Source organism: Lissotriton helveticus, chromosome 10 (genome assembly GCF_964261635.1).
Source record: "Lissotriton helveticus chromosome 10, aLisHel1.1, whole genome shotgun sequence".
Lineage (NCBI taxonomy): Eukaryota > Metazoa > Chordata > Amphibia > Caudata > Salamandridae > Lissotriton > Lissotriton helveticus.
In genome coordinates this window covers 187,907,817-187,934,369 of record NC_136071.1, presented here as the reverse complement: position 1 = coordinate 187,934,369, position 26,553 = coordinate 187,907,817, and the positions used below count along the sequence as shown (strand labels likewise).

The following is a 26,553-nucleotide window of genomic DNA, read 5'->3' as shown; positions in this document are numbered from 1 at the left end:
GTCCCGACGTTGTCCGGGTATACACACGCCCACAACCGAGTCCTGTGAACGCTTGTTTTGCAGGATTTCCATGCTCCCTTTTTGGCGAATGCCCGTTGAATGCCACGCCGATTGCTGTATGGCCACGCCCCCACATATCCACAACAACGCTTGTTTTACCTGATTTCCGCCCACAGATTTCAGCCCCCAGCACAACGCACACGCTTGTTTTACATGATTTCCGCCCCAAGATTTCCGCCTCCAGCACAATGCACACGTCCACAAGGAAGTACTAACGCGTAGCATTGGCCACGCTCCCACATGGAGCCCTGTAAACGCTTGTTTTACCTGATTTCCGCCCCCAGCACAACGCACATGTCCACAAGAAGTACTAACACGTAGCGAATGCCGCGCCCATCGCTGTATGGCCATGCCCCCAGCACAACGCACACACACACACGCCCCCAGGAGAACGCACCGTTCAGAGATGCCCACGCCCACAAGAGACTACTTTGCCCCTAAGGTTCTTTTACCCTTCGAATGTATATGGTGGCCAGCTGTATAGCCTATGTCCATCTGCTGCAATTGTCCTTTCCAATGCTGTATTGGGTGTTGTGATTGGTGCTGTGGTTCCTGAGATTACCCGCCTCAAAGGTTTGGGCTCTCTCTTTATTATATTAGTATAGATATGTCACAGATAGTAAAGATGGACCAATTCTATTCGGACCCCACTTTAACTCTTTGTAGAGTCCCACAGGGGTCCTCTTTGAGCCCCACCCTATCCAATATATATGTCTCCCCATTGGTAAAGCTGGTTAGATCATTAGGGTTGGAGACAATATCCTATGCAGATGACAGAGGTGTCAGTGATGCCTGCTGAAATCATTTCCATCCCTTGTAACTGTAGTTCTTCTCACTCCCCTGCTTAAGTGTTGTATTGCTTCACTGTGTGTAGTATGTTTGCAGATCACGTGTTGGGCGAGTGGTGTCCTCTTCAAGGATGCCACAAGTAGCACTGGATGAAGATTCTTTGCATTAGGGTTGAGCCCATTACAGCTCTCCTTCCTCTGGTGTAGAGTTTGGGGGTTGCTCTTCATAGACTTGTTAGCAATTTCTACAGTGCCTAGATTGTAGGATGCAGTTTATATTCAACCCAGAGACCTTTCCAGAAACAAAACCTCGACTAAACAATTTGGCTGCCAGTGTAGAGTAAGACATTTTTTTCTACACAGTAACAGTTTGACTCATTTTGTATGCTAGGCCTACAGCCTCACAAAACATATTCCAGCGACCACTTGCTTAACTCCTTCCGGCCAGTGTGGAAATATTTGGAAAATATTAGTGAAGATACTCCTATGAGCCAGTACTTTTCACCAATTGTACTTTGGGGGTTAGAGCTACAGCACCAAGTAAGACTGATGTCATGCCAGAAGCAGGGAACCCATTTATGCATCCATCAAGGCTGTAAGCAATCCTAGGGTTAGCGGAAACAACATAACTGAAGCTGCTGCCTTAGCTCTGTGGAGAAAGGCTATCCTGACTGAAAACAAACAGGGCCAATGCCCAGCTGTCCCCACCTGCATAAAAGTTGAGTTGTGGAGCAAGACTGCCCAGAAGCAAGAAAGATATACACCTCGCTGGCCGAGATTGTAGAGGTAGGCAATTGGTGGTTAGCCATGCTTGCACCCTGAACACCTGACATGCAGTTGAATAGTGCATTACTCAGGATTTGACCCTATGGTTAACAAAGATCTGGCCGTTTGAGGTTACCACAATGCTTTATCGCTTTATGGGGGGAGTTGTATCTAGGGTTTTCAGGCCTACAAGGAGTACCAGTCTTTTCCTGTTTCCTCCACAATCCCTCAGATGATCTTTGATGGTTGGGCTGAGATGCAGTGAAATTAGAACCGTTAGACCCGTCCTTCCATGACTTATGTCTCACAAGTGGCAGAAGCCACAAGTTTTGGATTTACTTGGTTTTAAACTAGATGACTCAGCTCCCAGTCCTGTGTGCATCTCTACTGCACAAATCTTACCTGATGTTCTGTTTGCAAGATGGAAGCTCCTGAAAATTGTAAAAGCCATTGGGTGAATAGATGGCCGTGTTCTACACTTGGACTCAGACTTTGAACCAGTTGGAGTTTTCACTGGCCCCTCCTGAGTTTTATTTGTTACCCCAGTCACTGACACATGAGCACATAGTCCCAAGTAGACCAGATACCCATTAACTGAAAATGTTGTTCCATTTATTTTGATAGTTATAAACCCCTTCCTCCTTATATTGGTGTTAAATGAAACAGTTGATGCAGTTTGTGAAGCGACAATGGCTCTGATTGACAGAAACACATTCTCATCAATAATTATTTTATTGAATGATGGGTCTATTCACCTTACTAATTTCTTGAAGCGATGAAGACCCCTATAGCTTCATCTTGGGTTGACATAATCGTTGTCTTCATATACTGCATCCACTGTTTAAGAGATTGCACTTGATCTCTCTTCAAACAAAACATTTCTATTTCCGTTTTCCTAATGCCTTCTATCATAAAGGTTTACTTACCGTTATCAAAGGATACATCTTTTTTGAAGGCATTACTCCTTGACAAATATTATTAGCCTGTGGAAAGCGTTTGTTTTTTCTATAATGAAACAGGAGAGTCTTTAAAAAGTGAATTAGTGATTACTCCATTTTGTTGGACCTCACCTGACATCTCCTACCAGACAACTTGACCTGGGCATCTATCAGGGATATTGCTTGAGAGCCAGCTAGGGTCTGTGATGACTTAAAAAAAAAAAGGTCAGCACCGATCTTTATTTTTTTCAAGCTTCGATCATTTCTACTTCTCAGTTACATCATTAAGAACGCTCTTTGTCCTGGCTGGCATCACTCTCTGATGTTGTTCATTTTTGAGTTTGCTTATATTTTTGTTGCACTAGAAAAGGGTAGGACAGCTGGGTAGAAAAGTAAGCAATACAGGTACAGGAGTGTAAGGAAATTATTGAACAGGTAAGGTAAGTAGTGTATCCCCCTTTAAAAAAAACTCCAAAATGTCTACTTTGGCATGAATAAAGCTACTAGGCCATCCAAGAACACCCATTTGGTTTCTGTGGTACTCTGATTTTGAGACCTACTCCCAGACTCTTTCCTTTTTTCTCTGCCTTTGATTTCTTATTGTACATGGCACTAACTGTGGATGCTTTACGTTGCTACTTTTTTGGAATGTTTATTTTTCATACAGCAGCATCTACTTGATCCTCCTCAGTGTGGATTTTGAAGTTGCCATGGATCTGAAACTGCATTAATAACTGCAGTAAACAACATTCGCATCTTGGTTGATGCCAGGCAGACTGCGTTTTTGATCTTACTGGACTTATCTGCGGCATTTGATACCATCTCACTAATAAAGCTGATTGACCGCCTTCAGGAATTAAGGGTAACAGATTCCGCCTTGAAGCTGCTGTCTTCTTTTATAACTGACTAGCAGCCCGTCCCGACGTTGTCCGGGTATACACACGCCCACAACCGAGTCCTGTGAACGCTTGTTTTGCAGGATTTCCATGCTCCCTTTTTGGCGAATGCCCGTTGAATGCCACGCCGATTGCTGTATGGCCACGCCCCCACATATCCACAACAACGCTTGTTTTACCTGATTTCCGCCCACAGATTTCAGCCCCCAGCACAACGCACACGCTTGTTTTACATGATTTCCGCCCCAAGATTTCCGCCTCCAGCACAATGCACACGTCCACAAGGAAGTACTAACGCGTAGCATTGGCCACGCTCCCACATGGAGCCCTGTAAACGCTTGTTTTACCTGATTTCCGCCCCCAGCACAACGCACATGTCCACAAGAAGTACTAACACGTAGCGAATGCCGCGCCCATCGCTGTATGGCCATGCCCCCAGCACAACGCACACACACACACGCCCCCAGGAGAACGCACCGTTCAGAGATGCCCACGCCCACAAGAGACTACTTTGCCCCTAAGGTTCTTTTACCCTTCGAATGTATATGGTGGCCAGCTGTATAGCCTATGTCCATCTGCTGCAATTGTCCTTTCCAATGCTGTATTGGGTGTTGTGATTGGTGCTGTGGTTCCTGAGATTACCCGCCTCAAAGGTTTGGGCTCTCTCTTTATTATATTAGTATAGATATGTCACAGATAGTAAAGATGGACCAATTCTATTCGGACCCCACTTTAACTCTTTGTAGAGTCCCACAGGGGTCCTCTTTGAGCCCCACCCTATCCAATATATATGTCTCCCCATTGGTAAAGCTGGTTAGATCATTAGGGTTGGAGACAATATCCTATGCAGATGACACACAATTAAATGTGTCCATCACAGAGGACATAGAGGCCACAGCCGCCAACTTTAACAGCTGCATGAAAGGGGTGGCATTCTGGATGAAAAACAACTTTCTTCAACTGAATGGGGACAAAACTGAGGTTTTGATCTTTGGTAACCAACACTCTCTATGGACCCATTCGTGGTGGCCAGAAATGCTTGGAGTATGTCTGCATCCGGTTGCCTTGGCAAAGAATCTTGGTGTCATGGTTGACAACAACTTGTCCTTCAATCTCCAGTTTAACAGGACTGTGTCATCTTACTTCTGAGTCATATGGATCCTGAGGAAGATATTTCCATTCCTTTATTTTACTGTGCGGAAGCAAGCAGCGGTGGCATTGATTTTATCTAAGTTGGATTATTGCAATGCCCTTTATCTGGACATAAATAGGGCCTCCATCAATAAGCAGCAACTTGTTCAGAATGCGGCAGTAAGACTTGTCTTAGATGCTCCAAAACATCATTCAATCTCGGCTGCCATTCAGAAACTACATTGGCTTCCAGCAGAGAAACAAATAGTTTTCAAGGCCTTATGTGTTGTCCATAAGGCGCTAGATAATTCTGGACTGGAGGGAATCATACACCTCTTCCAACGCTACGTCCCCACTAGACAAGTGCGTTCTGCCATTAAAAATCGGCTAGTGGTCCCCAGGTACAGGAGGGGATATGGTGAGGAAGAGCCTTTGCTGTAGCAGCTTCTAAGCTCTGGAATACGCTCCCTCTATCAATTTCTTGTCTTGAGTTACACCTTCCTTTTCTCAAGTCCTTGAAGACCTGGGGCATATTATCAAGGGCATTATCGCCGCTTTAGCGGGACTTTTTCCCGCTAAAGCAGCGATAATTTCATCGCCCTATTAGCAAGCTGTTGCTAACAGCAGTTAGCGACAGCTTGTAGGCGATAGCGACCGGTTGGGGGCCCGCTTTGCATGTCAGCGATATTTATCACTAATGACATGCAAAGTGGGCGTAACCAACCTGTTAGCGACTGAAACCAGTCGCTAACATCGCTATCGCCTATTATCAACGCAGGCAAAGCGATAAAAAAATTTGCGCTAAGCGCGAATATCGCCAAAACCTAACGCCTGCTCACACCACTTCTTAACCTGTATATCCAATGGGAGGTGGATATTCAGGTTAAGACCCTATTGGCGATGATGCCTGAATATGGGAAATTCACGTATTGAGCCCCTATTGCTGGATATTTTATCGCATTTGAGATAGCACGTTATCTCTGTGATAAAATTCGGGGATGAAAAAATAATCGCTAAGCTCATTTAGCGACAACTATCGCTATTTGTTGCTAATATGCCCCCTGGCTTTTTGCCTTGTAATTGTCTATTATTGAGGGCTCATGTTCCTGTCAGATAGTCGAACCGCTTCTGCGCCTTGATGCCGTCGGGCATTTGTTTGCACTATATCAGTTGGTTGTTAATTCATTCCTTTTTGTTTTGATAAAGGTAGATGATATTGGCCTCGCTGATAGGCAGGCGGGCCTTATTTATCCTGGTCCTGTTTCTGTTGTGTAACCTGATGATGTATATTTCTTCTTCTGTACCTCCTTTTGCCATAAAACCCTAATGAAACGTTTTGATAAAGAATAAAAACACAATGCCAAGCCTCTCAGAGCTGCGGAAGCGTAATTTTAATGCCACTAATCCAGTGCCACTTACCCTAGTGTTGCTCAATGGGCCAATGGCGTATGCCCACATCTGCGAGCTTATGGTCTAAGGAGAACCTCAAGTGGCAAAGTCAGAAATGTAGGTGGAAACTGACTACAGCAGGAACCGAAGCCAAGAGAAAAGGGAGACATATTTACATTTCAAAGGTATTTCTAAAGTGCAATTAACATGCAGTGACTTAATGCAACAAGGTGAGGAGCAATATAAACATTAGTTGGGAAAGAGCCATCTCTTAATGAATTTACAGAATCTTAACAGATTTGGGGCCCAATGTACTAAGATTGCATTCACGAAAAATGGTCGCAAATCGTGCACTGACATTATGAATAATGGAACCTGATTTTGTGAACTTGGCAGAATCACCATTCACAGTAGGTCGCAGAATGATGTGCCTAATTACTATTCAGTAGGCAGAATGCAATTTGCATCCCCTTATTATTTGGCTGCAAACACAGGGATGGTGGTGGGCAAGGGACAGCAGACCTCCATCACTGTGTTTGCATTTCTAAATGGGATACTTACCCCCAGATTCATCATTGTCCCGTTTTGCGAGTCCTTAATAGCGATTATTAAGGAATCTTAATTCTTAATCTTAATCTTAATTAAGGAAACTTAATTATACACGTGGACAGAGGCATCAGGAAAACCCTATGACTTAAGTTTGATCTCTTTATTTTAGAGAGCTGCAGCCATTGCAAATCTGAGGATGTCGGATTGCGAGCTGGATGGAAGGGCATGGCTTGCTTTGAAAGAGAGAGCCTTTCTGACTGCAAATGGTTCTGTGCACAAGCATAGAGCCTTCAATTAAATGAACCCCTGGAGTAGAAACCAATGTAGCGACATTCAGTTACTGGAAAGATGTGATCTGATCGCCCACATGTCAACAAGACCCCACATTCTGAATGAACTGCAACCTGTATACTGACATCTTGAGCGGGTCCAGGTAAATGACATTTCAGAAATCCAATAGGCAGGATCTTGTGTAGCATGCACACAGTGAGAAAACAGGTGGAGGAGATGGCGTTCATCTGTGGTTTCATAGTGAGCTTGTTGTCAATGATGATTCCGAGGTTTCTGGCATTGTTGCAGGTAGTGGGTGTGGGTTCTAGGTCTCATGGCCACCATGAGACGTTCCACGTGTTGCTGATGTTGCCTAAGATCAGAGCTTCCATCTTGTCTGTGTTCAGCTGCAAGCAGTTGTTAAACATCTAGTTGGCGACATTTGTAATGGTAATCTATGGAAGTTGGTTCTGGTGGTGGGGTCATCGGTGAGTGACAGAATGATTTGGATGTCATCTGCATTGGAAATTATATTGAGACCATGAGATCTGGCGATGTAGACCAGCAGGGGTCTCATATATGTGTTGAAGAGTGTGGAGCTGAGGAATGAGCCCTGGGGGACACCGCACGTGATCTTCTTTGTTTCAGAGGTGGATCATCTGGGTTCTTCCAGCGAGGAAGGATGTGATCCATCTGTGCACATCCCCTTGGATGCCAATGTGGTGGAGTCTTTTGATCAGTGTGTGGTCAGATATGGTGTCAAAGGCTGCTGATAGGCTGAGGAGGATCAAAGCTGCTGTTTCTCCTCGGTCGAGGAGGGTTCCGATGTCGTCGGTGGCTGCAATCAGGGCGTTTTTGGTGCTGTGATTGCTGTGGAAGCTGGATTGGGAGGTGTTGAGTAGCTGGTTCTGCTCCAGGTGTGTCATGAGTTGATTGTTGATGATCTTTTTCAGTACCTTCACTGGGAATGGGACCAGTGAGATTGGCTGGTAGTTTTTGAGTAAGCTGGGGTCGGCAGATGGTTTTTTGAGTAGTGGTCTGACTTCAGCGTGTTTCCAGGCATCTGGAAATGTTGCGGTGGTGATAAGAGGTGTTGAGTAGGGTGGTAAGTCCTGGCAGATCCTTTGGTTTCCGAGGTTGAAGATAAGATGAGGGCATGAGTCAGTGGGAACTCCTGAGTGGATGGATTTTATGGTGGAGGTGGTGTCTTGGTTGTATGTTTCAGGTGGTCAGTGTGTGGTTTGTGTTGGTTACAGTGGTGGCATATTTGTCATGGAAGTCTGTAGGTTTGGGTTGGGGTTCGAAGTTTCTGTATATGGTTGCGATCTTGTCATGGAAGAAGTGGTCGAGGTTATCATACAGCTCCTGTGAGGGAGTGGTGTTGTTTTTGCAGGCAGCGGGTTGGAGAATTCCTGAACAATGTTGAAAAGTTCCTTGGGGTTGTTGGCGCTGGTGTCGATGCATACAGCAATGGCTGTCTTCTTTGTTGCCCTCAGCAGGTAGTGGTAGAGGTTGAGGGAGGTCTTGAAGGCTGCACTGTCGGAGGTGTCCTTGCTGGTGCGCCATCTCCTCTCAATCTGTTTGCTGTCTCGTTTCACTGTTCTGAGTTCTTGGGTGTACCAGCATGCCTTTTTAGAGGTACTAACTGAATATTGACCAGAAACCTTTGGCCTACCTACAGACACAAACCTCTTGACTATATACTGAGCTACAACAGTCATGGTGGTCAGACAGGAAGTACTTTGAAGCTGTAGTGCTGGACACAGCAGTATGAACTAAAGAAAATAGTAATGTAGAGCACTGCTTTTAATAGCAACCATTTTATGTAAATAGTCAACCCATTTTAAATTGAACATATATGTTATATTCAAAATACAAGTTCCAAATTCAAATCCACCAGTAATGATGTACATACCTGTTAAATATGTAAGTGCGACAAGTGGTACTTCCTCATACTCATTTAAGAACATCTGGATTTGTCGCATGCTGATTCTAAGATCCGATTCATTGAATTCGTATGGAATGTTCCACCCTAGCAAAAACAAGGGAAAAGTCAGTATTTTGTAGCTTAGGAGGGCGTGAGCCCTGTGGCCAGTGGCATTTATTGTTCAAAATCAAGCATTTTCAAAAATGCAAATTGTAATTTTTGCCAACAGTCATACAAACTAAAGTTTGAGCAGACATAGCACAGTGCCCATCATTCTTATTGGCCTGTTAATGGGACCGGTAATTCTGAACCCGTGAGCTGCTGTTACCAGTTGGTACAGTAACTCAAGGGGGAACACAAACACTGTGCTGCAACGGGTTGAACCCTGAGAATCTACTAAAATATACCACACCCATTTTGTCACAGTAATTTCTGATATCATACACAGAAAGGGAGCTTTAGAGGGCTATAGAACAGGTCGCCCTCCACTCATAATATTCAATCACATGACAGTAATTCCTGACTCCTGGTGCCTTTTTGTTGAGAGATTCCACTTGCTTTGAGCAGTCAGAGCCTCAGGAGGAAAATGTCCTACCCACAGCTGTAGTCCGGAATATTGAGTATGGAATATTGTTATACTATAATATTGAGCCTAAGATTTCAAGGATACAAATATTGAAAGGAAATTCCATATATGTATGTATACATATATATATTAACCAGTAAAGGAGCCTGATACCACTTACTTTAGTAGTAGTCTTTCATTTTTCACCTTTGATGGTGCAGCCTGTGCTGTGTTACCCTAGACACGTGTTTCTAGATTAATTTCTTCATCAGTAGAGAGCATTATCCACTGGGCGTCACCAGTAGGTAGTTATAGTTAGAATCATGTTTCCATAGGAAAAGCTTTTTTTGACTTGCCTATACCTTTGGTGCCTTTTAACAAATCTTCACAAACCTTTCCAAAACAGTACCCTGGTGAAGCTTGTTGTACATGGAAAGACTCGAGTGGTCTGTCAAGCAAGGGCCAAGAAAAAGGGAGGGGTCAAAAATAGTGTGTTTCCCATGTTAATTCCCATAGAGTCTTTAGACATGCCTGCAGCTCGAACTGCTGAACAGAATTACACCAAATTTGACAGAAAGCCAGGTTTAGGTCAGCAGGTCGTGCTTTTTGTTATTTGGTGTAAATCCGTTCAGTAGTTCCTAGATATTAAAGGAAATCCAAATGTGTATATCTACGATGGCGAAGCCTCCGCGAGTTTAGACGAGCTCATGCAGAGATCTGCAGAGCTCTGATTGGCAAAACACTTTAACCAGGAAGTGTTGGCAGCCATCTTGGGACTCAGCTTCAGCCGAGTGCCCCCCAAAAAAACACTAAATAAATAAAAAGGAGCAGTGTAGGAGTACCCTAACCCTAACCCTCTAGCCAGTTCAAAAAACTTTTTATTTTTAATTCAAGGTGATTTTCGCAAAACATTCATGAATATCACAGTGAGTTAAAAAATAAACAAGCGCGGTCTCTTGTGCTTCTTTTTAATGTCGCCCCCCTTGTGGGCCAGGTCCCGGAGGCATGCCTATGTTTATAAAAAAATAGAAGGGGGCACACGTGGCCTCTCTACTAGGGCATTTTTATGCCCCAGGTACCATCATTGTGGAGAAGTGTGGCTCAATGGTTAGAGCGGCAGACCCTGATGCAGAGGTCTGGCCTGGGACCAGGGTTCAATTCCCGCCTCGGCGGGTCTTGGGCTCAATTTCCTCGGACCTGATAATTCTCGCCTCAGTGTCTATTCTAATCATGGGTCCCACTCTGCAACTCTGGAAAATAGCTTGCTTAATCTCCACAGCGGCCCCAACAGCGCTGGGATGCCTGGCTTCACCTTGGGGGTGCCCAGGAGTGGACATTTCACAGGGAAAAGCCAGGAAGGGTTCCACAGCGGTATGGGTACAGCGCCAAGACGCCTCAGGGTATAAGTGCACTATACAAGTACACATTCATTTCATTTCATCACCTTCCGGGTGCTACATAAACATATAGGGGGGACCCGCAGACCCCACCTCCAGGTGATAGAGCAAGATTTTGCATCGCGACTTGCTCGATTCATGAACCTTGAAACCGTTGTAACCTCGTAACGAATTGTACGTTTTACTAATATCTTTTATTTCCGATATATATGTATGATAGAGAAGCTTGCTTATGTGTTTTACTAATACGAATAACTTTTGTAATTCTAAAATGGCCGCTGCTTGACTTTCCCCTTCTGCGCATGCGTCAGTCACACTCACGTGACTTCGTGTAGAGATAGTTTTGGAGGGAAAGGGTGCGCATGCGTAATAAGCAATAAGATGGCTGTGCTTTGATAACGTGGTGAAGCCTTGTGCTGCTGCTCTTGTGACATTGTTCGTTGCACTTACCATTAATGCATAGTATATTTTTATAATGATGAAACCCGAAATGTGAAATCATGACATGTAATACATTCATTCATTTCTATGTTTTAATTTGTTTTCGCTTACTTTTCATGTATCACGGGAAATGGGGGTCCGAATGGGTCATGAGCCATTTTGAAGGTCCTTTCTGCGCATGCTCAAGATGCGAGGCCAAAGACAAACTTGGACCGTGGAACTCAGCCAGCTGGCAGCCACAGTCAAGATGCTCCTGAGAGAATTACCTCTGACCCAGGAGGATGGAGCCAATGTTCCTATGTTGTTACAAATGTATAATTTTTCATTGTATTCAGTGCGACTTCTCGTGGGAACCCCAATCTTGCTAGGCGGCACCTTAGGATGCAAATTAGGCCTTAGAATAGTCTGTTCTGATTGGTGTGTTAACCAAATCCTACCTTAGGACCAATCCAAATTGGGGATTCTGACACTTTGCAACATTTGGGGGGTGGTACCCTGTCCCAAAACAGTATATCTAGCCTAGGTTTAGCTAGAGAAATTGTCCGACTTGTCTGAATAGCTGACCTGTCACTGACCCAACGCACTCAATAGGTGACTTGATACAGAGGTGCTGCGGAGCTCTCTGTCCGAAATCTGACCATAGACTCTGAAGGTTTTACTGAACCTTAAGTGCTGGCGGAGCACTTTGCTGGGGAATTCGCTGACCCAATCGGGGTCCTGATCGATAGCTGCAGAGAGGGTGGAGCGCAGGTGTTGCTTCCGAACTGCGGGTGCTGGTCGTATCCTGGTGGTCCTGTCCTGATCCGAATCTGGGTTTCCTGTCCTATCCTGGGGTGTTCCTTCTGCACCGGCTGTCCCACTGAAGGTTATCCTTCCTTGAGGGTTTTTCCTGTCCTTAACTGACCCGTGGCCAGGGTTGGTTTTCACACCAGTCTAGGTAAATATCGCTCTGAGTTCTTAAACTGCACCTTTCTGTCTTTGCTTTAATAAAGACATACCTTTGCACGTGAATAATTTTCCATGCTTTCTCCTGCAACCATTGCATTTCATAAAATCGTTTGCATTTTTATTTCATAGCGTGTTCCTATGTTACCCTACCTTTTAGAAATCATTTTCTGTATTGCAGTTTGCAACTTCCTGCTATGATCTTGGTTTTTTTCTCTCGTAAAACTGACTAAAGTAACTCAGATTTATAGCGTGTTCATTTTGCCCTTATCTTAGTTTTCCTCTCACTTAGCGGGTTCCCTGTCGCACTAGCATTCTTTTTGATAAAACTGTATGACTGCCCTTTATTTGAATTTAAGATAAAACTTTCAAAACTTCCAGTTGTCCGTGGTCATTTCATGAAAAGTAAAGTCATATGTTGAATAGTTTATTATACTGCTTTTCCTTTTACAGCTAGCTCCCTGACCCATCGTTGTCATAGGTACCCATAACGGTGGATGGTAAGTTGGGTACACTGGAAATAAATCGAAAGGGAACTCACAATTATTGATAGTAGATTGTGTGGTCATCTGATCAATGTATATGATAAAGTAAAGTATATGGGCCCGAAGCCAGAAGTGGCGAAATTATTGGTCGGGTGACCCGCGATCTCTAGCAGTAATTTTCTGGTAGCAGAGGGGATGGTTAGGGACTAGTTAAAGGATAGGTAGGACTAGTTAGTCTAGCTAAGTCGGATGCTGCTATAAGAGTAGGCGCTTCAAGGGAAATTGATCACTCACTTGAAAATCGTTTACTTTGAAAAATTATGAAATATTTTAAAATTGTTATTCTTCTTATCATACTGTTATATGTATTAATCCATTCGTACGTAAAACGTCTTTTTTGTTGTTAGGAATCCCCGGGGAATTGAATAGCGAGTGGTGAATAGAATCCATTCGCTTTGAGGTCACTGGCTTTTAAGGAAAGTTGGTGCAGGTTAGGCAGAACTGGAAGCACTAACTAGGGTTTTTTCTGGATGTATGATTGAATAAATGTTAGTAACGAGGTTCATTGTCAAAATTCCTACTGTGGCATAACCTAGTAAGGGTCACACCGGAAGAGTAGCAGGTTCATCGGAGCTTGAGTGAAAGCAAAGGGACTCGCGGGTGAAACGTTAGGCTTGGATATATCCCGGAAAAGTGGATGAGTCTAGGGAAGTAACAGGTGCCCCAATGCTAGTGTGAAGGGTAGGCGGAAGAGACCTACTCGTAGTGAGTGAAAAGTAAATGGAAGTAGTTTACTTGCAGTAGAACAAATCTTTCCTGTCTAGACACTTGAGCACAGTGGCGAATGTGTATTCGTTGTAAAATAACCAAGCACTTTAGAAAGAAAAAAAGTTTCCGTTACCTTGTGAAGGAGGGAGTCAGTCGCGAAGCTGCTCTGACGTCACCCTGTGCCGCGCTGAGATTGGTAGACGCAGCGGGCTGGTAAGCGGAGCTGGAATTGTAAAGGAGGGGCGAGCGCCGGAGCGTGGGAACTGTCTCGCGAAAGGGCCGCGCACCCATTGGTCGAGATTATTTGAACTCGTGCATTTCATTGGTCGCACGAAAATAAAAGACGCACTCGGATTGGAAGTGATTTGTAAACAAAATCACTCGTAAAAAAAAAAAAAATCGTATGTGGCATTCGTATAGACCGCATACCAGACCTGATCCACGGTATATGGGATTTGAGAACGATCAGTGGAAAGGAGTTAAAAACGACAGCATGTACGGAACGAAGAGAAAAGTATCTCTTGTAAATAAGGTGAAGAATTTTTTCAAAAAGGACAAGCCGATTAAAACTAGAGAAGGTGTTGTCATACCGCAACCTAACACTCCCGCATCTTTCATGATGTTCGATAAAGGGTACAACACATGTGTATGGTTGGAGAATTGGGTGGAATACACGAAAGATGACGGAGTATTGGCTTTTCCGTTAGATGGAACATTTAACAGCAGAATTCTATTTAATTTAAGAACCCGAATGAATGATTTACATCCCAGACCTAGATTAACGCAGTATGAAGCGCTAGAGGAATGGGAAATCGAGGCTTTCGAAAGGGATAAGCCACGGATGGATAAAGGGTTAACTAAATTTTATCCAAAGTTGAAGCAGGAAGCATGAGCTAAAAAGATGAAACAGTGGAGGCAGAATATGATAGTGGAGGGATTGTTTCCCATGATGCCAGCAGATGATCCTTCTGGGGGACAGAAACGGTTGGAAAAATCTAAACATTGGGTACCCATCGGAGAGTCGGATGATGAATTATTAGATGACCTATGTACAAGAAGTCCGCCTCCTTATAATGAGGGACATCGACCTTCCAGTACAGGAGATATTTCCCGAAGACTTCCTTCTCAGGAAGAAGTTAGGTCCGCAAGTGTAGGAGGGGGTTACCACATTCCTCCCTATACCGAGAGTCTAGGACCAGTGGATACCAGAAACATTTACCCCAGGATGTCAGCTAGTGGGGAGACAGGATATTCCCGTGAAGGAGATTTTTGTTCTCGACCTCCCTACGGAGGCGAGATGAGACCCTCAAGTTCAGGAATGCCGTTATTACAGTCACAGTATGAGGAAGAACGAAGATCCCTAGGTACAGGAAGTTTATTCCCAAAACCAAATTATGGTGAAGGACCTAGTGAGACTCATCCCACTGCCCCAAGTTATGCTCCCACACTAACCCCGCAGGTGTTACATGACAAATCCATAGAGAGATTACTGGAAGAAAAGGAGCGGGAGGTTCTAGCAAAACAGAGAGCTGAGATCATTCAGAAAATGACCCAGTTAAATACCAGTCCTGAAGCATTGACAATCCCAGTAACAATCGGACCCGTAGTTTCATTGTACGGGGATCGGCATGAAAGTCCAAAACCTCCAGTTATTACTCCCGTAATAGCACAACCCAGACCAGAACCCTTAATTGTAGATGAACAGACGAGTGAGTGTGAATCTGAGGTCTCACTGATGGATCTGCCCATTAGAAATACAGGGAAAAGGATGCAGAAAAGACATAATCCTTTCAATGCGAGGGAGATTCAAATGGAATCGACTTCGGGTACTAGAAGTGTCACTTTGGTCACACCTGAGGAAATCGAAAGATGGAGTCAAGAATTAGAGAAACAAACTTTGCAAACGAAACCTTTAGACCTCTACAAACTGAGAGTAGAAATAGAAGAATTAATGGCAGGAAACGTAGGATTAGACAGATTAAATACCTACTCTGAAGAAGAGCTGTTGTTTATGTGCAAAAGTCTTACCCGCAATGTCCGAGTACTTCATGAAAAATTGACCGATACTGCTGCTAGTATGGGAATAGACATTTCAAAATCGAAACCCTTGCAGAAACCATACCGAGCAGAATTTTCAGATAAAGATTTGGAAAACCTGAATGTGTCAGGGAAAAAGGCACAGGTCAAAGAACTATTGACAGTGTTGCAGAAATGGGGAGACGTGGAAAAATGGAAAGCCAGATGGGCTAGGAAGAAAGATGAGGCCAGGTCTAGGCAGGTAACTCCCGAATTCGCTCTAAGAGAAGCTGAAAAGCCAGAACAGTTATGCCCTATGCGTGAAGTACCAGGGGGAAAATATGTACATGTCCCATGGTCCCGTCAGGATATTGTGTCCTTCACAAATGACTTCCCAAAATTACGAGAAAAACCGGTCGACTGGTACCGGCAGGTAGAGAGATTCGTAAAAGTGCAGAAATGCCTATGGAAAGACCTGGATGGGTTCTTCGACATAGTGGTCCCTGTAGATCTGTGGACTGAGTGTAAAATAGCCATCGCCTGGCCTAGTGAGGAATACCCGAGAGATGACAAAACAGGGGAACCATCGAAGGAAGTGATGAGGAAGTATGAACAAGTAATTCAACATTTGAAAATAAAAGTACCTGCAAAGGAAACTGATTGGACCAAGATAGATAGAACCACGCAGGAAAGGGACGAGACTGTGCATTCCTTTTATGAAAGGCTGTTGCAGGTATTTAAAACTTACAGTGGTATAGATAACATCGAGATGAAGGACATGACCCACTTCATTTACAGGTTTGTAAACGGTTTAAGACCCGAAATTTGTCAGTGGATAAAGGATAATAAAATCTGTTGGCATACCAAAAAGATAGATGAGGTCCTACGGTACGCAAAGTACTGTGAGGACGAAATGGCAGAAAAGAAAAAGGCCCTGAAGGAGAAGGTGATGTGGGCTCAAGTAAAGCTCGCAGAACAGCAAGAAAAGCAACTGAGTAAATTAAATAAAGTTACTCAGAACCAAGGTCCTGGGGGAGGGAATGGAGGAAAGCCCCGACCTAAAATGAGTAGAGAGGAAGCCAAAAAGAAATTTCCCTGCCATCAGTGCGGAGAAATTGGACATTGGCGAGACGAGTGTCCGTATTTACAAAATGATAATGCCCAAACACCTGATTTAATTCCACAGACGCAGAATGAAAAGCAAAGAAAGACCCAGCAGCAGGTAAAAACAATTCAAGTGCCTCGAGCGCCAAAGCCTATATTTAAAGGGAAGTCACCACAGGGTGATGATGTAGAAGTCTGGGGAGGCAATGAGGATAGAAATACAGCAACTTCGCAGTATTTGTTGAACGACACCTTTTTCTGTGATGACCAATACTGACGGGGCCTGAGAGGGGAGGACGAGGAGTGCGTACTTGGCGCCTCTTTGCCGGTAGACCAGTCAGGGCCATACATTGAAGGAAAGGTTGATGGAAATGATGTCACCTTTCTATTGGACACTGGTGCTACCCGTTCTACTGTGAGAACAGTGGACGTTCCAAACCTACCCCTCTCGGGAGAAGCAATCCAAGTAGTAGGAGTATCTAATCAATTAATTAGTACACCTGTTACCGAACCCATGGAGATCTCAATTGGAAACTTTAAACAAATGCACAGATTTGTTGTCTGTGATACCAGTCCGGTAAATTTACTGGGACGTGATTTGCTGTGCAAAATGAATTGTACCATCTTTTGCACACCAAAGGGCGTCGAAATTCAAACCCCAGATGAAGACGGTATCTACAAGCTAATGCTAATTAGACCTGACTCAGAAATAAAACGAATGACTATACAGGACTGGCCTGAAGAACTCCAGCAGACAGTGAAGTCAGAAGTGTGGGACTTTACTGGAAAGGATGTGGGATTAATGAAAAATATAGATCCAATACAGATAACAATGAAAGAAAATGCAGTTTACCCTAACACTAAGCCTTACAAAATGAGTGCCGAAGTGTGTTGCTATTGAAATACAGAAATTGCTAGAAGCAAACATCATACAGGAAGTAATGAGTAGCCCGTGTAATTCACCCATTATGGGCATTAAGAAGCCTAGTGGCAAGTACCGAGTAGTGCAGGACCTGAGAAAGGTAAACAAAATTGTGGTTCCTTGCTGTCCCATTGTCCCAAACCCAGCAGTCATCCTGTATCAGATTCCCTGGGATGCTGAATGGTTCACTGTGATAGACCTATGTCATGCTTTCTTTTCGATCCCATTGCATCCAGATAGCAAATTTCTTTTCTCATTTGCTTTCAACAGTAACGTGTATGTCTGGAACAGGGTCCCCCAGGGGTACACAGAAAGCCCCTCTATCTTTAATCAGATCTTGAAAAAATGCCTTGAAACTTTAGTCTTACCTGGAAAATCTGTTCTGGTACAGTACATTGACGACCTATTGGTGGTGTCTAAAAGCCATAGGGATTGCGTGGTTGACACCATTGCCCTACTGAATCACCTGAGTGAAAAGGGACATAAAGTGGCCCCTGAAAAATTACAGTTCTGTTCGAAATCAGTGAAATATCTGGGACACCAGATAGAAAAAGGTATCAGAAAAGTCACCTCAGAGAGAGTCAGAATAATTCAAAATATGCAGTTACCCCGTACTCAGAAAGAAATCAGAATGTTCCTCGGAGTTGTAGGTTATTGCAGGCAATGGATTGTGGGATTTGCAGTTCTTGCAAAGCCTTTGATACAAATGACAAAGAAAGGAGCAAAGGACCCAGTTGAATGGAATGACGAGAGCTTAACAGCTTTCACACAGTTGCGAAATTGCCTGTGTACAGCTCCTGCTCTGGGAATGCCTGACTACTCCAAGGAGTTTGGCTTGTTCTGTGACACTCGTGATAATTGTGCATTGTCAGTCCTGACTCAGGAGCATGGGTTGACCAGAAGGCCTGTGGCATATTTTTCTGCCACTTTAGATCCAGTGGCTGCTGGATTACCTGGATGTCTGAAAGCAGTAGCTGCAACTTGCACCAGTTTAGAACAAAGTGAGTCTATCATTATGGGACATCCTGTAACTGTATATGTTCCACATGCAGTTGTGATACTATTGACTCGTACAAAAACTCAGTATCTCACCCCTAGTCGGCTGACTAAATATGAGAGGATTCTCATGGGGGCTGCAAATATAGTTATTACCCGATGTAACATTTTAAACCCTGCCACTCTACTCCCTGACTCAATGGTAATGGAAGATAAGGGAGATAATGAGCATGACTGCATTGACCTGACAGAGTTCAGTACCAAACCTCGCCCAGACATCAAAGAAACTCCTTTGCCTGTACATGATGTGGAATGGTTCGTGGATGGTTCATGCCTAAGACATGAACTAGGAGGCCTAAGTGCTGCCTACGCTGTGGTCACGTTAGGCAAAATTGAAGAAGCATCTTATCTATTTGGAGTAAAGTCTGCACAAGTAGCTGAATTGATCGCCCTGATAAGAGCTTGCAAATAGGGAAAAGACAAAAAAGTACAGTGTATACTGATAGTCAGTACTGTTACATGGTTGTGCATGACTTTGGCCAATTATGGCTACAAAGAGAATTCCTGACTTCTTCAGGTACCACCATTCGGAATGGAAAAGTTGTCCAAGACCTTTTAGAGGCAATCCAATTACCAAAAGAATTGGCAGTGGTCAAATGTGTTGCTCATAAGAAGGGCCTTGACCCTGTATCTTTGGGAAATGATTTCGCTGATCGGGTGGCAAAACAATGTGCTATGGATCGACTGAGAATAAATCCCAATCGGGGTGGGGTTGGAAACAGCTGCCAACTTAGAATGTTTGAAGAAGTGCCTACTTGGGATGAAGTGAGAGAATGGCAGCATGTGACGCCCTGGGAAGAGAAAGAGAAATGGAAAGAACAAGGTAGTAAACCGAGATGTGAGGATGGTGTCATTGTGGGCCCAAATGATATGCCTGTGTTACCAAGACACCTGCTTGCCCCAATGGCTCGATTGATACATGCGGGATCACACATTGGGAGGGACGCCATGGTTTTGGTATTTCAACAGACTTGGTACAACAAGAAATTCAGGAAGGTAGCAGAATCTCTCTGCCAGAGGTGTTTGTCCTGTCAGCAGTTCAACGCTGGCAAGAGAACAGAAGTTGAACTGATGAAAATTGGGAGATCAGGGGGTCCCTTTGTGAGAATACAAATTGATTTCATTACCATGCCACGATGTGAGGGAAAAAGATATGTCCTTGTCATTGTCTGCCTATTTTCAAAGTGGGTGGAAGCTTACCCTGTCCCACAGAATGATGCCATAACAGTAGCTAAGCTCCTACTAAAAGAGTTGATACCTAGATTCGGGGTTCCAGTCTTTATTGACTCAGATAGAGGCGGACATTTTCAGAATGAAATTTTGGCCCAGCTTTGTAAAGCATTTGGGATCACACAAAAGCTGCACTGTGCATATCATCCAGAGGCTTCTGGAGTGGTAGAACAGATAAACGGTACTATAAAAAATAGATTGGCAAAAATATGTGATTCTACTGGCTTGAACTGGATAAATGCCCTGCCTCTTGTTCTGATGGGACTCAGAAGCATTCCAGATCGAAGAACAGGCCTGAGCCCCCATGAGATATTGATGGGAAGAGTGATGAGACAAGCATGGGTACCAGGATACAAACTGTTGAGCATTTCTGATGATTTGGTACTTGAATACTGCAAGCAACTGGGTGACCAAGTGCGTTCTATCTCTCGCCAGATTGGGGCAGACGCCGTCGCCAACCCGACAACTCCAGTTCACAAATTGGTTCCTGGTGACTGGGTTAAGATAAAGAAGCATACTCGTTCAAGTTGCCTTGCGCCAAGGTGGGGGAAAAAGCGCCAAGTAATCCTGGTAACGACGACAGCAGTGAAGTGTGCAGGCGTTCCCAAGTGGATCCATGCCAGCCATACCCAGAAGGTGATACCAGACGAGGAGCCTGGAGCTGAAGGTTGTCCAGCTGAGGGGTCTACAGACGTTGGTCCTGAAGTAGCTGATATCAGACGGCCGAGCACCAGTCCCGTTGAGGGTCCTTTAGGCGTTGGTCCAGAGGTAGTCGATGACGTATGGCCAAGCACCAGTACTGCCGAGGATCCCACAGACGTTGGTCCGAAAGTAGCTGATGACGAGCTGCAAAGGATTTGGCCAGAGGATTGGATACCCATAATAGATCTTACTGGAGATCCACTGAGAACAAGAGAGCGAATAAGAGAAGACAGAGAGTGGAATAGAGAGGTCGAGCAAGGCACAGGCGAAGACCCTCAGATCATTGAGATTCACATCAAATCTGAGGACGGAGAAGAAGGTCAGACAGGGACAGAACAAGTGATCGATACTCCTCCACAGACTCCTGATATCGAAAAGGGACAGACTAGACATAGTATAATAGTTTGAGCAGAAGAAAATCAAGGGATCGAAGTGCTCGAGCAGGATCAGACAGAACTAGGAGAACATGTTCAGGACATAGAAACAGAGACATTTGAAAGCGAAACACAAAATACACCTGAACAAGGCCAGCTTAGTAACCAGGCAGAAGAAATAGATACGAGACCTGGGACTAGTCAGACAGAAAGGGAGAAGGCAGGAATTGAAGTGCCACAAACAAGTGAAAATAAAAGGACATTAGAAGAAAGCCAAATAACAGTGCCAGCTAAAAGACTCAAGAAAAAGAAGCACATTGAGCCATGGTATATTAAGAGACTAAAATTAAGAATAAAAACAGTCCAAGAGAAACTTGCAGACATAAGAAGAAGTCCCCGAATTGTAGAAATACCTGAAGATAACTCCAAGAGAAGGAGTGAAAGAATAAAAAAACAAAACGAAAAATACAAGGATCCAGAGTGGACCTACTTAATCTTGGAAAACTTTGAGGATCTTGATATTACTGACGAAAGCGACGGAGAAAAGATTACTGATTACTCTGCAGAGGAAGAGGAAGAACCTCCGTGAAATTGGTCAGCAATAAAATTACCTGGGAAAAGCTGCAAGGAGGGGTTAAAATTTCCTTCTGAGCCAAAATGTCTGATACAAACGTGAGTGGTAGACCTAGCCGCAGTTGTTGCAAAACATGCTGCAAAGTGTGTATATGTAGTATAGTTATAGTAATATTAATTTGGATAGGATTAACAGTTTTCATTCCTTTTATGGTAAGCAAAAATACTAATATTGACCCTACTCAGATTACTGACACTGAAGAACTGACAACACGAAGTGTAGAAAGACGTGAAAAAGCACTCAGACAGACAAAACGAGACTTAGAAGCATCAGATGAGGAAGGACTACATTACCACGGAATTAGAAACAAGACACACTTAAATGTTTTCGCAAACTTGTTAGTGCATTATGTAGAAACTATGGAAATAGAAGATTGCTATGTCTGCATGAAGCTACCTACTTCTGTGGCTGAAGGCGTGACATATCATCATCTACCTCTGACCTATGGAATCTCCTGTAGTATTTTAGAAAGCTTATTTTACAAAAGAGGACCGTTACAGTACTATTATTCTAATAATGACGTGATCTTTTCTGAACTTCCCATTCGTGGAAATCTGAATCCTGTACATACCAAAAGTGACGTAATACGATATATGGGAGACTATTTTCTGACTATAGGCAATATAGACATAGCTGAAGCACACAGAGAGAACTTGACCTGTACGTTACATGAACAGGAAAAGATATTTTTAAACATGGCAGAGAAGAGAAGGGAGAGTTTCCAAAGGAAGGCAAATGACAAAAGGCAGAAAACACCCAAATGGGCTGAGAACATGGAAAGCACCTCAAATGGCGGGGCAGAGCCTGCTTTGTTGCTGGATTTCGAGAAGAAAGGGAAACTCTGTCTTCATCGCGAGAAGACTAGTTATTATAATAACATTTTCATTGGTTCCAGTCAATGTGAACACAATTACAAGGTATTTGGAGGTTGGGGATTCAAAAATGGGTCAGAGCCTGTGTTTCCTGGAATTTATTATATATGTGGAGACAAGGCTTATTTCAAATTGCCGGATCACTGGTATGGAAGCTGCTATTTTGGCATTGTCTTCCCGAAAATATACCATGTGACTGAAATGGCTGGAAGCAATGAAAATACTAATGGCTTAGTGTGTAGTAAAAGAGAAAGCGTAGGTGAAATAATGGGTAGTATTTTTAGTGCACTGATACCTGGAGTGGGAGTGGTTCTAAACACTCACAGAATTTGCAAATTGTCCACAATAGTGGATGTGTTATCTACTGACACAGCTCATGGATTTCTGCTGGTCAATACTGAAATGGTTGCGATCAGATCAATGGTTTTGCAGAACAGACTTGCTCTTGACACCTTATTAGCAAAAGAGGGCGGAGTCTGCCGGATGTTGAAGGCGCAACATTGTTGCACTTACATTCCGGACAAAAGCGTACAGCTCAAAAGATATGTGAAAAACATTACTAATTTGGAAAAGGAACTCAAACCACTCGAGGTTGACAGTGCCTGGAAGAGACTAGTTGATGGTCTCTCCAATGTAGGTCATTGGTTTGCTAGTTTAGGTAAAAGCTTATTGTTAAAGGTACTGATGCCAATTGGAGTGATAGGTCTTATCCTATTTCTCATATTCGTCTGTTGCAAATGTCGCAAACACACAAAGAAATACCAAGTGAATGCGAGAGGAGTGAAACGGAGTGCGGATGAGCTTGAATTGGAAGAAATGAATAATAAGATTTATAAAAAGGTGAAAAATTCTCACCCTACCTTAAATGAGAAAGAAAAATTGAATCGCCTGTTGGAAGAGATAGAAATGTACAAGGTGTGAAAGAAAGTTGGCATCTGGTTCCATTTTTTGTGATGATAGTAAATATCATCAAAGAGGGGATTGATAGAGCAAGATTTCGCATCGCGACTTGCTCGATTCATGAACCTCGAAACCGTTGTAACCTCGTAACGAATTGTACGTTTTACTAATATCTTTTATTTCCGATATATATGTATGATAGAGAAGCTTGCTTATGTGTTTTACTAATACGAATAACTTTTGTAATTCTAAAATGGCCGCTGCTTGACTTTCCTCTTCTGCGAATGCGTCAGTCACACTCACGTGACTTCGTGTAGAGATAGTTTTGGAGGGAAAGGGTGCGCATGCGTAATAAGCAATAAGATGGCTGTGCTTTGATAACGTGGTGAAGCCTTGCGCTGCTGCTCTTGTGACATTGTTCGTTGCACTTACCATTAATGCATAGTATATTTTTATAATGATGAAACCCGAAATGTGAAATCATGACATGTAATACATTCATTCATTTCTATGTTTTAATTTGTTTTCGCTTACTTTTCATGTATCACGGGAAATGGGGGTCCGAATGGGTCGTGAGCCATTTTGAAGGTCCTTTCTGCGCATGCTCAAGATGCGAGGCCAAAGACAAACTTGGACCGTGGAACTCAGCCAGCTGGCAGCCATAGTCAAGATGCTCCTGAGAGAATTACCTCTGACCCAGGAGGATGGAGCCAATGTTCCTATGTTGTTACAAATTTATAATTTTTCATTGTATTCAGTGCGACTTCTCGTGGGAACCCCAATCTTGCTAGGCGGCACCTTAGGATGCAAATTAGGCCTTAGAATAGTCTGTTCTGATTGGTGTGTTAACCAAATCCTACCTTAGGACCAATCCAAATTGGGGATTCTGACACTTTGCAACATTTGGGGGGTGGTACCCTGTCCCAAAACAGTATATCTAGCCTAGGTTTAGCTAGAGAAATTGTCCGACTTGTCTGAATAGCTGACCTGTCACTGACCCAACGCACTCAATAGGTGACTTGATACAGAGGTGCTGCGGAGCTCTCTGTCCGAAATCTGACCATAGACTCTGAAGGTTTTACTGAACCTTAAGTGCTGGCGGAGCACTTTGCTGGGGAATTCGCTGACCCAATCGGGGTCCTGATCGATAGCTGCAGAGAGGGTGGAGCGCAGGCGTTGCTTCCGAACTGCGGGTGCTGGTCGTATCCTGGTGGTCCTGTCCTGATCCGAATCTGGGTTTCCTGTCCTATCCTGGGGTGTTCCTTCTGCACCGGCTGTCCCACTGAGGGTTATCCTTCCTTGAGGGTTTTTCCTGTCCTTAACTGACCCGTGGCCAGGGTTGGTTTTCACACCAGTCTAGGTAAATATCGCTCTGAGTTCTTAAACTGCACCTTTCTATTTTTCTGTCTTTGCTTTAATAAAGACATACCTTTGCACGTGAATAATTTTCCATGCTTTCTCCTGCAACCATTGCATTTCATAAAATCGTTTGCATTTTTATTTCATAGCGTGTTCCTATGTTACCCTACCTTTTAGAAATCATTTTCTGTATTGCAGTTTGCAACTTCCTGTTATGATCTTGTTTTTTTTCTCTCGTAAAACTGACTAAAGTAACTCAGATTTATAGCGTGTTCATTTTGCCCTTATCTTAGTTTTCCTCTCACTTAGCGGGTTCCCTGTCGCACTAGCATTCTTTTTGATAAAACTGTATGACTGCCCTTTATTTGAATTTAAGATAAAACTTTCAAAACTTCCAGTTGTCCGTGGTCATTTCATGAAAAGTAAAGTCATATGTTGAATAGTTTATTATACTGCTTTTCCTTTTACAGCTAGCTCCCTGACCCATCGTTGTCATAGGTACCCATAACGGTGGATGGTAAGTTGGGTACACTGGAAATAAATCGAAAGGGAACTCACAATTATTGATAGTAGATTGTGTGGTCATCTGATCAATGTATATGATAAAGTAAAGTATATGGGCCCGAAGCCAGAAGTGGCGAAATTATTGGTCGGGTGACCCGCGATCTCTAGCACAGGCACCACCACCTCCCTCGGGGCCTCATGGACCCCCTCCTAGGGCTATTTAAAACCCCTAGGACAGAAAGATGAGAGGCAATACAAATTATACGGGATGCTTCAATGTTCAATAATAGTTCTTTCACTGAGTTCTTGTGTATGTAGAAAGATTATTTATTTCTTAAGTTTCTTTGACAAGTAGGCACAGCTAACATGTTTCACCTTAGAAAGGGCTTCTTCAGAGCAATGTATTAAGTAAGCACTATCCAAGAAGTCCATGTGGGAAACGCCAGCATACAACTGTACTTGTACCGTTCCTTGGTCACTCATGTATTTCCTCTAGTTCATCAAGTGTTACACTATAGTACCCTTTAATAAAAGAGTTAAAATATGGATCATAAGATGTTTCGCTTATCGTAACAGGCATTTCCGAGTCTGTAGGTTATTTCGAGTAAGTATCAGGATAGTCCCATGTCCGGAGAGTCAACCACCTGACAACCCTCCAGACATGGGACTATCCTGATACCTACTCGAAATAACCTACGAACTTGGAAACTCCTGATACAATGAGCAAAACATCTTTTGATCCATATTTTAACAAAGGGTACTATAGTGTAACACTTGAAGAACAAGAGGAATTACATGAGTGACCAAGGAACGGTACAAGTACAGCTAAGATGCTGTGTGACCACATAAACCATTTGACATGAAATATAAATTTTAAGGAACATATGGGTTTACAAGTTTGACAGAAGAACTTTTTGTTAATGACATTGCAAATCTATCAGTATCTTACCCAAAGGGCCAAAGTTTCTCCTTTCCTGGACAAGGGCGTGAAAAAAGCAGAGTCCGAACATCAGCTTTTGCCACATTACTGGTTTGTCGCTACTGTTAAAGAATGCAGAGTCCGAGATTGGATCATTCAGGTACGAACGGAGAAGGTTTGCACGAAGTCCCTTAGGTGGTTCGTTGGTCATTTTGATCCCATTCTGTAGGATGCTGACAGGAAATTTATCAGATGGGTAACTGGTTACCCATAATCTGTTGGGAAAATATTTGACACACTAAATCACCATAAAAGGACAAACAGCAACATCATCAATGATATTTGAAGAGATCCCATGGAAAAATGTAGACATTGACTAAAAGAAAGGTGGAAATGTACCATTAACCAAAAAGCTGTAGTAATGTAATATCTTATGTAAATGTAAATACAGCCTTCATATTCTGTACTGGGGAAATTACCCCTCCTTTTTCTATATCAGTTTTTAGCTTACGCATGTACGGCACACAGTACATACAGGCAGAATAAAGAGGTGTGTGTTACTTTTTCTCACTGCTTATGTATGTATGTTCCTATATATGTATATAGTATTTCTATAGTGCAAACAAATCCTAAAGGCAATGGGTGCT

General features: G+C 43.4%; 1 protein-coding gene across 1 annotated transcript in view; it reads right to left on the bottom strand.

Moving 5' to 3' along the window:
* DNAH3 (dynein axonemal heavy chain 3) overlaps nt 1-26,553 on the bottom strand; it is a 660,573-nt gene that overhangs the window by 113,848 nt on the left and 520,172 nt on the right. Inside the window, exons 54-55 of the mRNA XM_078665068.1 lie at nt 25,937-26,181; nt 8,702-8,818 (exon numbers count right to left, since the gene is read on the bottom strand). Coding sequence (XP_078521194.1) covers nt 8,702-8,818; nt 25,937-26,181 — 362 coding nt within the window. The remainder of the gene's footprint in view (nt 1-8,701; nt 8,819-25,936; nt 26,182-26,553) is intronic.